The sequence below is a fragment of the Syngnathus scovelli genome, chromosome 6 (assembly GCF_024217435.2).
Source record: "Syngnathus scovelli strain Florida chromosome 6, RoL_Ssco_1.2, whole genome shotgun sequence".
Lineage (NCBI taxonomy): Eukaryota > Metazoa > Chordata > Actinopteri > Syngnathiformes > Syngnathidae > Syngnathus > Syngnathus scovelli.
This window is the reverse complement of record NC_090852.1, coordinates 8,733,075-8,746,597: the sequence shown is the minus strand read 5'-3', so window position 1 is coordinate 8,746,597 and position 13,523 is coordinate 8,733,075. Positions and strand designations below refer to the sequence as shown.

Sequence of the window (13,523 nt, the reverse complement as noted above, 5' to 3'; positions counted from 1 at the left end):
GAAAGCAGCTGTCAGCTTTAGGTTATTATACGTAAACACAAAATCACATAAGTTCAATAAATACCCATTTGACACACACTTCAACACAAACACACGCACCCATTCTCCATATGTTTGAGTGTTAATGCCGCCCTGGTTGACCTGCGGGCGGAGCGGCCATGTGTTTATTTGATCCTTATCTGGTTGTTTTAACTCTCCGTGCTGCTCTTTGAGTGTTGCCTCTTTGGTTACTGATACTGATGCTGGGCAGATTAGCACCGCACGGAACATATTCGGGCCCTTTAGGGACCACTTTGCGAACAACTTTGGGTCTTTCTGTAATTAGAGACTTACCAAAAAGATGTTAGAGAACATTGCGAGCATTCCAGGTGTTTTTACCTTCTTTTTGAAAGGTATGTTGTTCTCAAGTTATTATAAGGTCCTCATGTGATGTAGTAAAACAAGATTATCGATCTTCATTCCTATTAAATCCTTTCATGGGTTTACAACATTTTTCTGTATGAATTCCTCGCCGGCATTTTGACTCATGGGATGTTTTAACATTGAAGGCAGTATGTTTGCATGCCTATACGAGCCCGATGAAAACGTTTGGCGATAGCTCCCCTTGGTAGGCTTTAGGGGGAGGCAACACGCTAAGCACATAAGCCTGTTATAACACATGTGTGAACACGGCGAGGTGCACTGAAGGGAAAGCGTGTTGTGCGACGTCTGATTTACCGCAACCGCACATGGAGGTGATAGTTACCACGCTACAGTAAAAACGCCAAATTCCACAAATGTTGTGCCACAACAGGAGGGAGAATGTCATCTTTTATTTTGTCAAGATTTATCCAGTGATAAATCAGTTACGATCTACAAACATTGTTTTTCTTTTTAAAAGGCATGAAATAGAGTCGAAATATGAACTGAACCACCGAGCAATTGCTCGTAATTTGAAAATTCCCTAAATCGGTTCACTTGTGAATTGAAGTCTGACCGTAAATGCTAAAATAACTTTGCTGTCTCTCACTAGATTCACTGGCCTGCACCTCGCGATCGAGTAGAAGTATGCAAACTGGCAGGCAAAAATTTGAATGTAAGTCACTTAGTTTTCGCAATATCGCATTGATCTGTGGGAATAATTCCAAACATTTGCCTTGTTCCGTCTTTTTCTCCCTGGTCATGGCAGGAGTGCGCCAACTTTGTGAGGGTGCTCCACAACTACAACCTGACACATGTCTACGTCTGTGGGACAGGAGCCTTCAATCCCATCTGTGCTTTCATTGAAATCGCTGGCTCAAGACAGGTAAGAGGAATGCAGGGAATCTTGGAGGATGGAGTTCTACCTCCGAAAGACTGAAAAATCTCATCTCAAATTTGGCACATCTTGCTCAGTTGAGCTGGCCATCACAAAAATATATATTCTTTACAGAGAAATTAAAACATGCAAACAAGCTACCAAACCGATATCTCCAACCTTTTTGTTGACAGGATGGAGTGTTCCGTCTACTGCCTGCTACAGTGGAGTCTGGCAGATTGAAATGTCCTTTTGATCCAATGCAAACTTTCACCTCAGTCCTCACAGGTATGATGAGCCGGGGTTGCAAAGTGAATGGTAAATTTCAAGAAGGCTTTAGTTAGATTTCTACAGGGATTTAAAGTAAGGAAGTGGAGAGGTTTTCCAAATTGGAAATTTTCCATGGGAATTATCGGAGTGGGAATCAAGGTACCACTGCAATTTCATGGAATCTGATTGTTTCTGTCAGTATTATACTGAAATATATGTACGTATATTTTATATTAAAACCCTACCTTCAATTTTGTAAATTCCTGGTTTGTAATCATTAATTACTGTTAAATTCTATGTAAAGTTTCAAACTTGGACTATTCCCCTAATTTTGCGACGCTAATTTGTCCATCATCTCCTTTGCTCTAGAACACGGGTGTCAAACTAAAGGTTTGCGGGCCAGGTCTGGCTCGCCATATCATTTCATATGGCCCGTGAAAACAAATCATGTCAACTTCCATGATCCTAAATCCTTAACAAAATTTCAAATTTGCATGTGATTAAATTAAGATTTTGCAATTTCTTTTGTTACCCAGTAATTTGAACAATATGTATCAGTCATTTTTACAGTAATTTGAACAAAAAGTAAAAAGAAATCGGTAAAAATGAGTCTGACACCCCTGCTCCAGAATGTTAATGTTCTTTGAAAAATCTCATTTTGAACTTTTTCTGTATTCAATCTAGACCAGTATCTGTACGCGGGCACCGCCTCGGACTTTTTGGGCAAAGACACGACGTTCACACGCTCACTCGGCCCGCCACCTGACCAGCACTACATCCGCACCGACATCTCTGAGGACTACTGGATCAATGGTACACACACATTCCATTGCAAACATATTGCGTTTCTCTCCCCAAAATATCTCACACAAAGAGCCTCTCTGTGCCTGCAGAACAGTTATTGGCATTCCAGTGCAGAGGACAGAGCTCGCTTATTCATGTAGTGTGACGTTTTTTTTTTTTTTTTTTTTTTTTTTTTACATAAACGCCATAGCTGAGCATGGCTGCCACACCTAGTGAGGAATTTACAGTTTGCAACAAAGTTCACGCTGTTAACCGCATACAAACATGTCATGTGCTGACCTGTTCTCACGGTATCCAACCATTTTCTATACCTCATTAGGGTCCTGGGTGAGCTAGAGCCTATCCAAGTAGACCTAGGGGTACAACCTGGACCAGTTGAAAAATTGTAAAATCAGTTGTTTGCCACTTGACAGTGGCACCTACATTCTCATCAGAGTCGTCTCCACACACAGCGATTACTTAATTGTCTTTTGCGGCGCATACGTTTCCACTTTCAAGTGTATTCCAGATTGATGACTTCTGCATCAGCATTTGTCACCCATATCAAAATCCTTCCACATGGCCTCCACATATTACAACCGCTGAATTGGTTGAAGCTTCTCTGGTTCCCTGGTTCCCGCTCTGGAATAGACAGGAATGAAGGGAGCTCATCTTCTGGTGATGACTTTCTTTCCTCGCGTGCCAGCGGAATATCTTTTAATCACAGAACTAACAATAACCTTCTGTTGTTGAACGCATTAACAGCCATACGTTAAGTCGTTCCAGTTGGGGAGTCACTCCGACATTGTTGGCTCAGCTTGCAGCGGTTGAGCTAATGTTGACGTAACGTCACTCCGACACTGAACTTGCCTCACCCAACACGGGACACTACATTGCGTCATGGTGGTCCGTAGTTGTCCATCCAAGCAAGACTCATTTTTATGTCATTTATCTTACAGATCCATCAGTCACTACTATTCATCTAACCATTTTTATTTCTGTGAAAACTATTATTTACTGCACATTATCCAGAATAATACGTTTTCTTCTTTTGGTGTCTAGAGGCCAAGTTCATATCGGCACACCCCATCGCGGACACCTACAATCCGGACGACGACAAAATCTACTTTTTCTTCCGGGAGGTGTCGTGGGAAGGCAACGACAAGAGCGTCCTGTCCCGCGTGGCTCGCATTTGCAAGGTGAGTGAGACTGGATGAGACGGGGGAGGGGTGGAGTGCGTAGATGAGGAAAGAAAAATCGCCTCACACATGGAGGGAAGGAGCCATACCTCCTGGTGTCATCTGATAGGATAAAGATCTCTGTGTCATCCACTTTAGATGGGCTTTATCTCCCATACAAGGAGGCCTTTTCTCCAGACGGTCTTGTTTTGCAGTCCTATGAAAGAGAGACTTGCTGCCGCTGTCAGAGGCAGTAAATCATGTTTTAACCCCGCTTGCAGGCACTCACAAAAGCAAACAGGGAGCAGTGACTGCAATCCTCCAACTGACTACTGTACTTTTGTTAATTATTGATTGAGACATTTTCAGAATGTTGTGTGACTCGGGTGCCTTGACTTATTTTATGAGACGTTGCTTTGGTCATTTTTTTTGCTTTGTGTTGCGACACAAAATGGGTTCTTCACAAACATGGGCTCACCATCAGTTGTGAAAATATAGATCATTGTTGTCTAGTGCTGATATTTTCCATTTCTCAGTGCCAGCATTTTGCCAAATGTTGTTTTTTAAACTATGGGTCCTACGAAAGTGAGTGCTGAGAAGAAGAAGCGGATCATTCAATTAAAGCTTGTAATCGCAGAAAAAAAATGGAGGTGTGGGCAGTCCACACAGTGAAGCAGCACGAGTGTAGTACTTCTATGATATGTATTACCGGTGCAGGAGGAGACGATGAGTTCTTTAATACCAGCCAAGGGCATTAAAATAATTTCCAAGCTGAAGATGGAGAGTCTGTTTGAAGTGAGGAGAGCATGGGCAAAAATGTTCAGTGCAAAAGAAATGTATTAATTGTATTCCCTCACATCATCATTAGTGTATGTTTTTAGAGTCAAAGTGTCATCGTATTAGTTTTCATAGAAAGGAAATTTTTCTTAAAGCATGTTACCACCTGTTTACATTATTGCCACAAAAGAAAGGCTTGTCCAACATACGAGAGAGATTTAGAACGAGTAAAAGTTAAGAAACTAAAGTTTATTATTCTTAATTTGTTTTAACTGCCTTTGTTTTTTAAGTTTAGTTGAGTTGAAAGTCTTTTTGGGAAACGATTCTTGAGACGTTTTTGTTTTGAGGTTAGGGTTGTTGGCCAATAAATTGAAGAATATTGGTTGATGAGTGATGCATGACCACCATACTAGCACAACTCTCAGGCTTTCTTACTATTGGCTTATAGTTTTCTGGAACATTTCAACTGATGATAACTGAATGCTAATTGTCCGACATCCCCATGTAAGTCATCAATTTCTTTACTGCAGGGGGATTACATTTTGACGGTTTAACTTTGCTTCCTATTAAACAGATGGTTTACAGCAACGTTGACTTAGGATGGGGAGTCCAGACAGATTCACAACTGATAACATTCATTTTAAACCTTGGCTGTGTGCTGGACCTGGGCCAAATGAGAGCAGCCACCAAGCGCTTGGCACTCAAGATTCGATCGCTACATTTTTGTGGAGAGAGATTACGGTGTATTTATGACTTGAGATAAAGCTGTGAAGCAGAAGAGAAGGAGGTTTATCTGGGTTACAGTTGCTGTCCGCGCTGAAACTGAAAGCCACAAAACGCATGACACATGCTTTTATTTTGTGGAAGGGCATCCGTGGCCAATCTAAGTTATATTATCAATCAGCAAATATTTTTTATTTGGTCTAACAATATGTACACAGCACTTATTTGTTCCAGTCTCATCTCCTGGACGTTATTAAAAGAACAAGAATGTAATGGTAGTAGCTGCACAACAAACACAGCATTCGGGTCATTTAATTAGCATGTAAAAAGTCTGCACTCAAGTTTGTCCAGCTGTCTTACTGTGCTTTTGTTGTAGTGATGACAGCGCTTGTGTTTTAGAATGACGTGGGTGGCCTAAGAAGTCTGACCAACAAATGGACCACCTTCCTCAAGGCCAGACTTGTGTGCTCCATACCTGGACCCGATGGCGTGGACACGCACTTTGATGAGCTACGTATGTCCCTGAAATTCTTTTTTTTTGTTGTGATGATCATCTAGCTGTCCAAAAAAGATGCTTTAAACCAAAACTGCCCTTTTCCGATTCAAATTTGGTCGTTAAGAGGTCATCAAAGCTCAACTTTGAAATGGTCAGTTTTAAGGAAACATGTTCTGGACTCGGATGTGCAGATTTGCTAAAATTGGGTTTTTGGTATGTTCACAGCCCGCTGAAGGAAATCTAATTTTAGGAGTAAGCTAAGATGAATATGCTGTCAAACTCCCTTTTCCCTGGTGAATTCTCAAAATGACCAACAAACCTTGATTTCATGTACAGATAGCTAAAGCAAAAAATTTAATATTTGTAGCAATCTGTTGAGCTCCTCTGATTGTGACTCTTTGGAGTGAACTTCTCCAAAATGTCTGCTTGAAACCAAAATGGCCAACTTTTGTTTTTTATAAATACCTTTGTGAGAGACATCTCCACCAAAGTTTGTGAGAATTATCTAAACTAATGTCGAGGCTGATTTTTTTTTTTTTCTCCACAATCTTTCCAGAAAAAAGTTATGTAGTGGGCAAGTGCTTTAAGGACCTAGACTTTAAAAAAAAAAAATTCAGGGTAGTTTTTGGGAATGCTGAAGACTCATAAAAAGTCAAATCAAAGCCAAGAGAGTCCCATTTTATTTTTCTACATTAGGTTCCCATGAAAGAAGTCAATTTCTGCGTCTCTTATGCTAAAAATGTTAAAGGAATCCTGATTTCTAGAGTTGCTCATCCCTTTTTTCACCCCGTTAGTGACTCTTTGAAATGTTATGAAAACATTTCAGACGTGCAAATCCTTTGCCGCTCTTAATTCATCGAAATCCCATTTGCATTCCTCTGAGAGAAATAAAAGCAGTGCAAATTGCATTGAGGCTGACTATTCAATAAAATTGAATATAGTGCCTCAGTGGGAAAAGGTGCTATAATATCACACAGTTATGAAAGGTGTAAATTTCAGGGAGCCGCTTGTCTTAAATACAAATAAGACCACGGTACTAAAAAGTAAATACTGTAACTATTAATCTTTGCTGGGTGAATTTACAGTACATTAACACTGTGTGTCTTTCTTTTAGAGGACATTTTTATGCTTCCTACGAGGGATCCAAAGAACCCAACTGTGTATGGGGTCTTCATCACCTCCAGGTTTGTTTGTTCGTCATCCACGGCACCTGCATTCTCCTTGATTATTATTAATTTTGTAATTCGGATGTCTTGTTGTGATCCGACCCTCAGCTCCATCTTTCGGGGCTCGGCCGTGTGCGTGTACAGCATGGCGGGCATAAGGGCTGCGTTCAACGGGCCCTACGCTCACAAGGAGGGATCAGACCACCGCTGGGTTGAGTACGAGGGAAGGATACCGTATCCACGTCCTGGAACGGTGAGTATGTCAATTTGGGTGTTATGTTGCTTGTACTAATGAACACACAAAAAATAATTTTCCTGAAATGTATCACTATAAACAGAAAAACTAGACAGAGTTGCCTCGCCATGGTTATTTAGTTTTTGTTAATAAATTAGCAGTTGATACTTATCTTTAATAAAATGCATTTTATGTTTTTATTGACTTGTCCGTAATTTCTAATAACCTAACTTTTATTTGACACTTTTAGACTCATTGATTGAACAGCCTTTTATTTCATTACAATCCTGCGCTAAATGTTTATTTTTATATTCATTACATTCAGTACACGGTAGTCCCTGCAGCAAACATTATGAAAACTCCAATATTATATTTCTATAATTGTATTACATACATATGCTTGGCAATTTCAGCTTGCTATTCTTCATATGGCCACTAGAGAGAGACAAACGCCCAAAATCTTTTTTCTTTTCTTTTCTTTTCTTTTCTTTTCTTTTCTTTTCTTTTCTTTTCTTTTTCTTTTCTTTTCTTTTCTTTTCTTTTCCTTACATACTTGCTGTACTTGTACTGCAAAGCGTGACTGCATCCAATTGTCTATCTTTGCATTGTATATTATTTTGTAGTGTCCCAGTAAAACATATGACCCTCGGATCAAGACCACCAAAGATTTTCCAGATGATGTGCTCAGCTTCATCCGTTACCACCCGCTCATGTTCCGTTCCGTCTATCCACTGAGCGGCCGGCCCGTGTTCACACGCGTCCGAGTGGACTACAGCCTCACCCAGATTGTGGTGGACAGAGTTTTAGCCGAGGACGGCCCATATGAGGTTCTCTTCTTAGGGACAGGTGAGTGTGGCGAGTGTGGCACCGGTGTCTGTTACAAATACTGACCACTAGGGGGAAGTGCAACATCAGGAGAACAGCAGCAGTTTTTTTTTAGAGTGCTTAAAACAAATGGATTTCATGTTTTAGTGCAAAAAACATTGGCTACATTACAAAAAACGTTTGAACAAAATTCTTTCAAGTGATTGAAATTTCTTTCACAACCAAAGTGTACATGTGTTTTTGACTTTGACTGTCTGTCTCTCACAGATGTTGGCACAGTTTTGAAGGTGGTGAGCATCACCAGAGACAAGTGGTCCACAGAGGAAGTGGTGCTTGAAGAGCTTCAAGTTTTCCAGGTTGGACGCAAGAGAAACGCACGCATGCACGCACCGACACACGCACACACAAAGTGATTTTGTAAATCACTTGACATTACAATGCCTGATGTGCTGCGACAACTATGAAAAATGATACTTTTCTTTAGAAAAATAAATGTTGATTACATTACTTTGTTTACAGGTTCCCACTCCAATTCTCAGTCTGGAGATTTCTTCCAAGCAGGTTAGACCTCATTCACTGTCTTACTGCTATCGGGGAGAAATCGTAAAAGAGAGGTTGTGGGGGGTGGAGCTACATGTCACTCCTACACTTCCTTCACAACACATCTAATCAATCATCTCAATGGACAACACAACAACAAGTTAAGAAACAGGGGGGGAAAAGTGGAGTACTATACACATCAACAATTGGGCTCATTTATATGGTGGAAAAGAAATTTATCAGGAACTTGTGCTTCCAAGCCGCAAATATTTTAGCCGAGGTCACTTGTGTTACTCTTGGAGACGCTCAAGCCGTACAATGTGATGTTAAATTGTTCAACATTTAAAACATAAATATATTAACGCTTTCCGGGAATTGGTTTTCATACAAGCTAAGGGGAAAAACCCTATTGTAGTAAAAATTGGTTTTAAAAAATCATGCTGTGATCAGTTCTTATGCTCATATGCAATTAGAAACGTTAAAATGTTAAAACATGGTTTTGTGAGTTTTGAGTGTTTACACAAACCTTCACAAATGATTCAATTAAAATAGATTACGCCAACAAATCGGACCTAGATCAAAGTTTAAAAACCAACACTTCTTCAAGAATAACTGCAAATGGATTTGACTTCAGAGTTAAATACAATTGAACCATACACAAACAGTGATTCTTTCACATCCCACTCGGATGTTAAATAAAAGGTCAAGTCACAGTTTTTAAATGTTTTCAGTAAAAAAACCAAAGCAAGAACTTAATAGGGAGCTGAGGGTCAAAGGCTGTTGTGGTTCATGTTTCTTGTCAGCATACTTGTGGCATTCTCATTTTTCATCAGCAGTTGCTCTGCGGGTGCAAAACAAGTTGCTTTATTTGTTTTTTTATGCCCCCCGACCGACTTAGTTCTGTTTAATCTCGACTGTAAAAACCTCGCTCTTCATCATGCTCATTCTACTTCCTCCCGTCTCTCTGTGAGTTTCGAGCTCTCTCGGCCGCCTCGCGCCTCATTATCTCAAAGGTTAGGGGTGTCACGAGACACTTCAACCCTAATCAAAGATGCCATTAATCTCTCAATGCATTTTGACCTGCGCGTGTCTGGGCGGTTGGGGGTTTGGTGGGGGTTCCTTGAGGAATCTGCTTACCTTTGGACAAGTTTGAGCAGATACCATACAATGTATACGATACAATAACTTCAGTTCAGACTCTAAAGTGTCACCGAAGTGTAGAACTAACGACAGCAGTCTTTTAACTGGGGGAATCCATGAATCATCAACATAATATTTCATAAAAAAAAAAAAAAACACTAACTCCTAAACTGTATGACAAGAAAGCAGTGGTAGTCAATTTTCTGGCTTCTGTATGTTGTGCTCGGCTTTTAGCAACAGCTGTACGTTGGCTCCAGCGAGGGTCTGGCCCAAATGTCGCTAAGCAGATGTCACCTCTACGGCCAAGCCTGCGCCGAGTGCTGCCTGGCCCGAGACCCCCATTGTGCCTGGGATGGGCACACCTGCGCCAGATATGTCCCAGCAGCCAAGAGGTGAGTACTCGATATGGTAATATTTGTCCTCATTACTGGGCTGGTTACCAGTCAATGGTAGGGTGCATATTCAAAGGATAGTTGTACCAATGAAAAAAATAATCTCCCTATATTTCACAAACCAAAGTTGGCAAGTATAGAATTGAGTGATAACAGTGGGAATTTTTTTTGTGTTAATGTTTGTATGTTAATTGAGTGATTATTTTTTTGCCTATGCTTGGTCTAAAAATGAAACAGACTACCACATTTTTTCTTCAAGCCAGAAAGGTGTCATTTAAATTAAATTTGTTTTGTGCCATGTTTTTTTCCACAAATTCTTTAAGTTAATCTTCTACCCAGAAAGGTGCCATTTAAATTAAATGCATTTTGTGCCATGTCTTTGATTCACTTTTGTACTACAAAACTAAGCAACTCAATGAACATCTGCCGAGAATGGTGATTCCATAATTTTTGCCAGGGGTTAAAAGCAGGCAACAGTTTTGACAAAACGAAGTGTTTTTTCTGCTGTCCTGTGACCTCTATAGAGAATTATACAAACAAATAGCTTAAATCTCAGGTTACTCAATGTATCCTCACTCAAAGATTCCACTATAGATTTATTTAGATTAGTTTTTTTGAAAGATATGTTTTCCTCTAGGAGAGCCAGAAGACAAGACATCAAACATGGAGACCCTGCCAGTCAGTGTTGGGATACAGAGGACAGTACGTTGACAAGTCAAAGTGGCATTTCTTCACACCAATTTTGTATTAGAACAGAACATACCTTCATAATGCATTTTCTTTCAGGTTTTGGCGTGGGACGTGTGGAGGAGCGAGTTCTCTTTGGTGTGCAGAGCAACTCGACGTTCCTCGAGTGCATCCCCAAATCTCAACAGGCTCAGATTGGCTGGTTCGTTCGCAGGGCTGGATCGGAACACAGGGAGCAGGTCAGTCTCAAATTCAACTTTTCTTACTTACAGCACGGAAGTTCACAAAATTAATAAACGCTTCAAAGCATCCAAAAACGTTAAATCTCAATTTAGTTGAAGTCTTATATCTGACTTATTGGAGGTCAGAGTCGTGAATGCCAACACAAATCACATTAGAGCAGATCCTACAGAAAGATGAAAGGAGCACTTAGTCTCAGGACACCAATCACTTCTCAAACAGATGAACAGCCAACTCCCAGTAGGCCGCTGCATCGTAAAAAGTAATAAAGGGAATAAATCGGGCAATCGGGATTGAACAAGTTCCTTAAATTGAGTCGTCATTGATTTTCACGAGTGCCTTGGGCTTGGAAGTGTCAAGTCACAAGGACAGATGAACAGCTGCAGTTTATCACACCGTGATAGGAACTTGTATGAATTGCTTTGTCATTCAGTGGCCATTATCTTCTCAGTATCAAACTATAAGTAGTTATCCATCGATTCGAAACTTCAGAGATTTGCGAGAGAAGCGAGGGAGGTAGAGAAAGTTCAGGGCGAGAGGGATTATTTAAATTGAAAAATGTGCCTTTTTTTTCAGTATTTAATATATGTGAATGTTTTTTTTTTTTTTACAGTGTAATACCTGTACTCTAGAATGCTCTTTTTCTTAAACACAATGAATTTTGGGGGATTTTGGATGGACCCCTTCAAATGCATGCTCAGCTATCCACAGATTTGCATATTCATAACAGAGTGATCCACACAGTCACACACGTTTGCCGCTACCCTGGACACACAGGGGTGTTTTCAGTGTTTATCTGTGGGGCCATGTGATGATTTGTTACCTAATGTGCTCAAAACAAAACGTGACCAAGGACCAAGACCTTATGCTTGGGGTCATCCTCCCCAAGGAATGTCATGTGATAGTCAGAAGAGTTAAAGAAAAACAAGGATGTGCGAGGGAGTGGTGGTTGTAACACAGAACATAGGAATTGTGGAAATGGTGACACCATTTTAAATACACAATGTTTTATTGTATTTTGTTTTACTATGTGTCAGTTGCGCAGTAAGATGGAAGGGACAAACAACTTGAAGCAAGCATGCTTTACTTTTTTGGGGGGAAAACTGCATGTGAGCGAGAACATGTGCTGAGGAATACTTGATACCAAATTAATGTTTGGTTGAATTATCCAATGATTAACATTAGGAAAGCAGTTTGAATAGAAATGGGTGGGCAACATATCAAGAGTCCACAGAGTTCCTTTATCTATCTATCTATCTATCTATCTATCTATCTATCTATCTATCTATCTATCTATCTATCTATCTATCTATCTATCTATCTATCTATCTATCTATCTATCTATCTATCTATCTATCTATCTATCTATCTATCTATCTATCTATCTAATATAAATGGATAGAGAGGTCCTAGAAGTTGTTAGGTGGCAAAACTGAGTGGCTGCTCACTCACTGTACCACCCACAGTGCAGAACTAACTCCCCAATATTGAGTGATTTGAGTCACAGTGTGACATGTGGCTATTAGGTAAGGTGTAAATCTTTGACCTTAGTGTATTTGGATAAAGGCATGTCAGAGACCTTTTATTAAGACTCCTGGAAATTGTTTTAAATTATGGAAAACATTTAAACAAGCAATAAAACATGACTTTGACATTGATGAGTTTTGATGAAATACTGTTTGTCATTATACCTTGCTGAACGTTGTCAAAAGTTGAACATGAACGGGAGATTTGTCGCTTTAAGGATGGGAAGCCACACAGTATGTCCTGGCTCAGGACATTCCATTCAAGTTGGCTTCATGTTAAATGCACACTTTCTGGTTTCTGGTTGTAAATCTGCTTATTAACGGTTGTTTAAGCAGAGTTTATATGAAATAGCCGCCTATAAAACTCCTTTACTGCCCTTGAAAAACACACAATTATGACATAAATGTTTTTTACCAGTCAGCGATATATACTCTCAAACTGTTCTGCAGATGCCCCAAGGCCTAAGGGGGGTTGGGGGACATGGATCCACTACCTTCCTTATCCAAAAACCCATCAAATTGGGTTATTACAGCAACTGTGAGCTGCGACACAGTGTCTCTGATGATTAAGATAGTGTGACATAAAATATTATAATGCATAAATATTTTATTGTCAAGACACCAATGCTGTAAAAGCTATCCTGAGGTATTCAGTTATTATTAAAACACCTGAAAAACAATTTAATCTGTAAATAAATTAGTGAAATTAGCTGAAATCTTAATGCCTCAAATACTAGATCTTTATGCTGAAGAAATAATTATCAAATCAAAAGATCGGTATTTCAGTCGTTCAGTCAATGTATAACGAAAAGAAACGGTGCGAAAAAAAAAGTGGGTGGGATCTATTTTATCCGCTTGACTAAGTGTGTAATGCCTAAGCACAGTGGCATGACACGCTGCTCTATGTGTCAGTCACTCAGTTTCAGACATTGATAAAATGGCAGGGCGTAAACGGAACCGTATGTGGAGCAATTTCAGCTCCGCAAACAGCCATGTTTTGATTTTTGTGGACAATCAGTAAGCAGTTGCGGCGACACACACACAACAAGAAAACTTGTGAAACACCTCAGGTCAAACCACAAAACAAAGCATGAGGCATTTATAATGTGGCACAGTCATGGACAGAAGAGGAAAGAAGCCAATAAAGCATCAACAAAACAATGGGTGACATGGAACGCCCTGACCAATTTAGTGCACTTCCTATTTCAGGCTTCATTCCCACTTTCTGCAATTCTGATTAAATTCAAGCTACGACTGTCATGTCTGGGC

General features: G+C 40.0%; 1 protein-coding gene and 1 long non-coding RNA gene across 3 annotated transcripts in view; one reads left to right on the top strand and one right to left on the bottom strand.

The window, feature by feature from the left end:
• Positions 1 to 13,523, top strand: part of sema3d (sema domain, immunoglobulin domain (Ig), short basic domain, secreted, (semaphorin) 3D) — a 34,215-nt gene that overhangs the window by 18,326 nt on the left and 2,366 nt on the right. For both annotated transcript variants that reach the window (XM_049722834.1, XM_049722833.2), the window contains exons 4-17: positions 1,013 to 1,075; positions 1,169 to 1,285; positions 1,471 to 1,564; positions 2,231 to 2,359; positions 3,392 to 3,528; positions 5,407 to 5,521; positions 6,618 to 6,687; positions 6,778 to 6,922; positions 7,528 to 7,750; positions 7,997 to 8,085; positions 8,249 to 8,290; positions 9,644 to 9,801; positions 10,439 to 10,503; positions 10,588 to 10,727. In XM_049722834.1, coding sequence (XP_049578791.1) covers positions 1,013 to 1,075; positions 1,169 to 1,285; positions 1,471 to 1,564; positions 2,231 to 2,359; positions 3,392 to 3,528; positions 5,407 to 5,521; positions 6,618 to 6,687; positions 6,778 to 6,922; positions 7,528 to 7,750; positions 7,997 to 8,085; positions 8,249 to 8,290; positions 9,644 to 9,801; positions 10,439 to 10,503; positions 10,588 to 10,727 — 1,587 coding nt within the window. The remainder of the gene's footprint in view (positions 1 to 1,012; positions 1,076 to 1,168; positions 1,286 to 1,470; positions 1,565 to 2,230; positions 2,360 to 3,391; positions 3,529 to 5,406; positions 5,522 to 6,617; positions 6,688 to 6,777; positions 6,923 to 7,527; positions 7,751 to 7,996; positions 8,086 to 8,248; positions 8,291 to 9,643; positions 9,802 to 10,438; positions 10,504 to 10,587; positions 10,728 to 13,523) is intronic.
• On the bottom strand, positions 8,485 to 10,701 carry LOC125970502 (uncharacterized). The gene is made up of 2 exons (XR_007482121.2): positions 10,565 to 10,701; positions 8,485 to 9,110 (listed from the first exon to the last, which is right to left on the bottom strand). It is a non-coding gene; the product is annotated as an uncharacterized lncRNA (long non-coding RNA).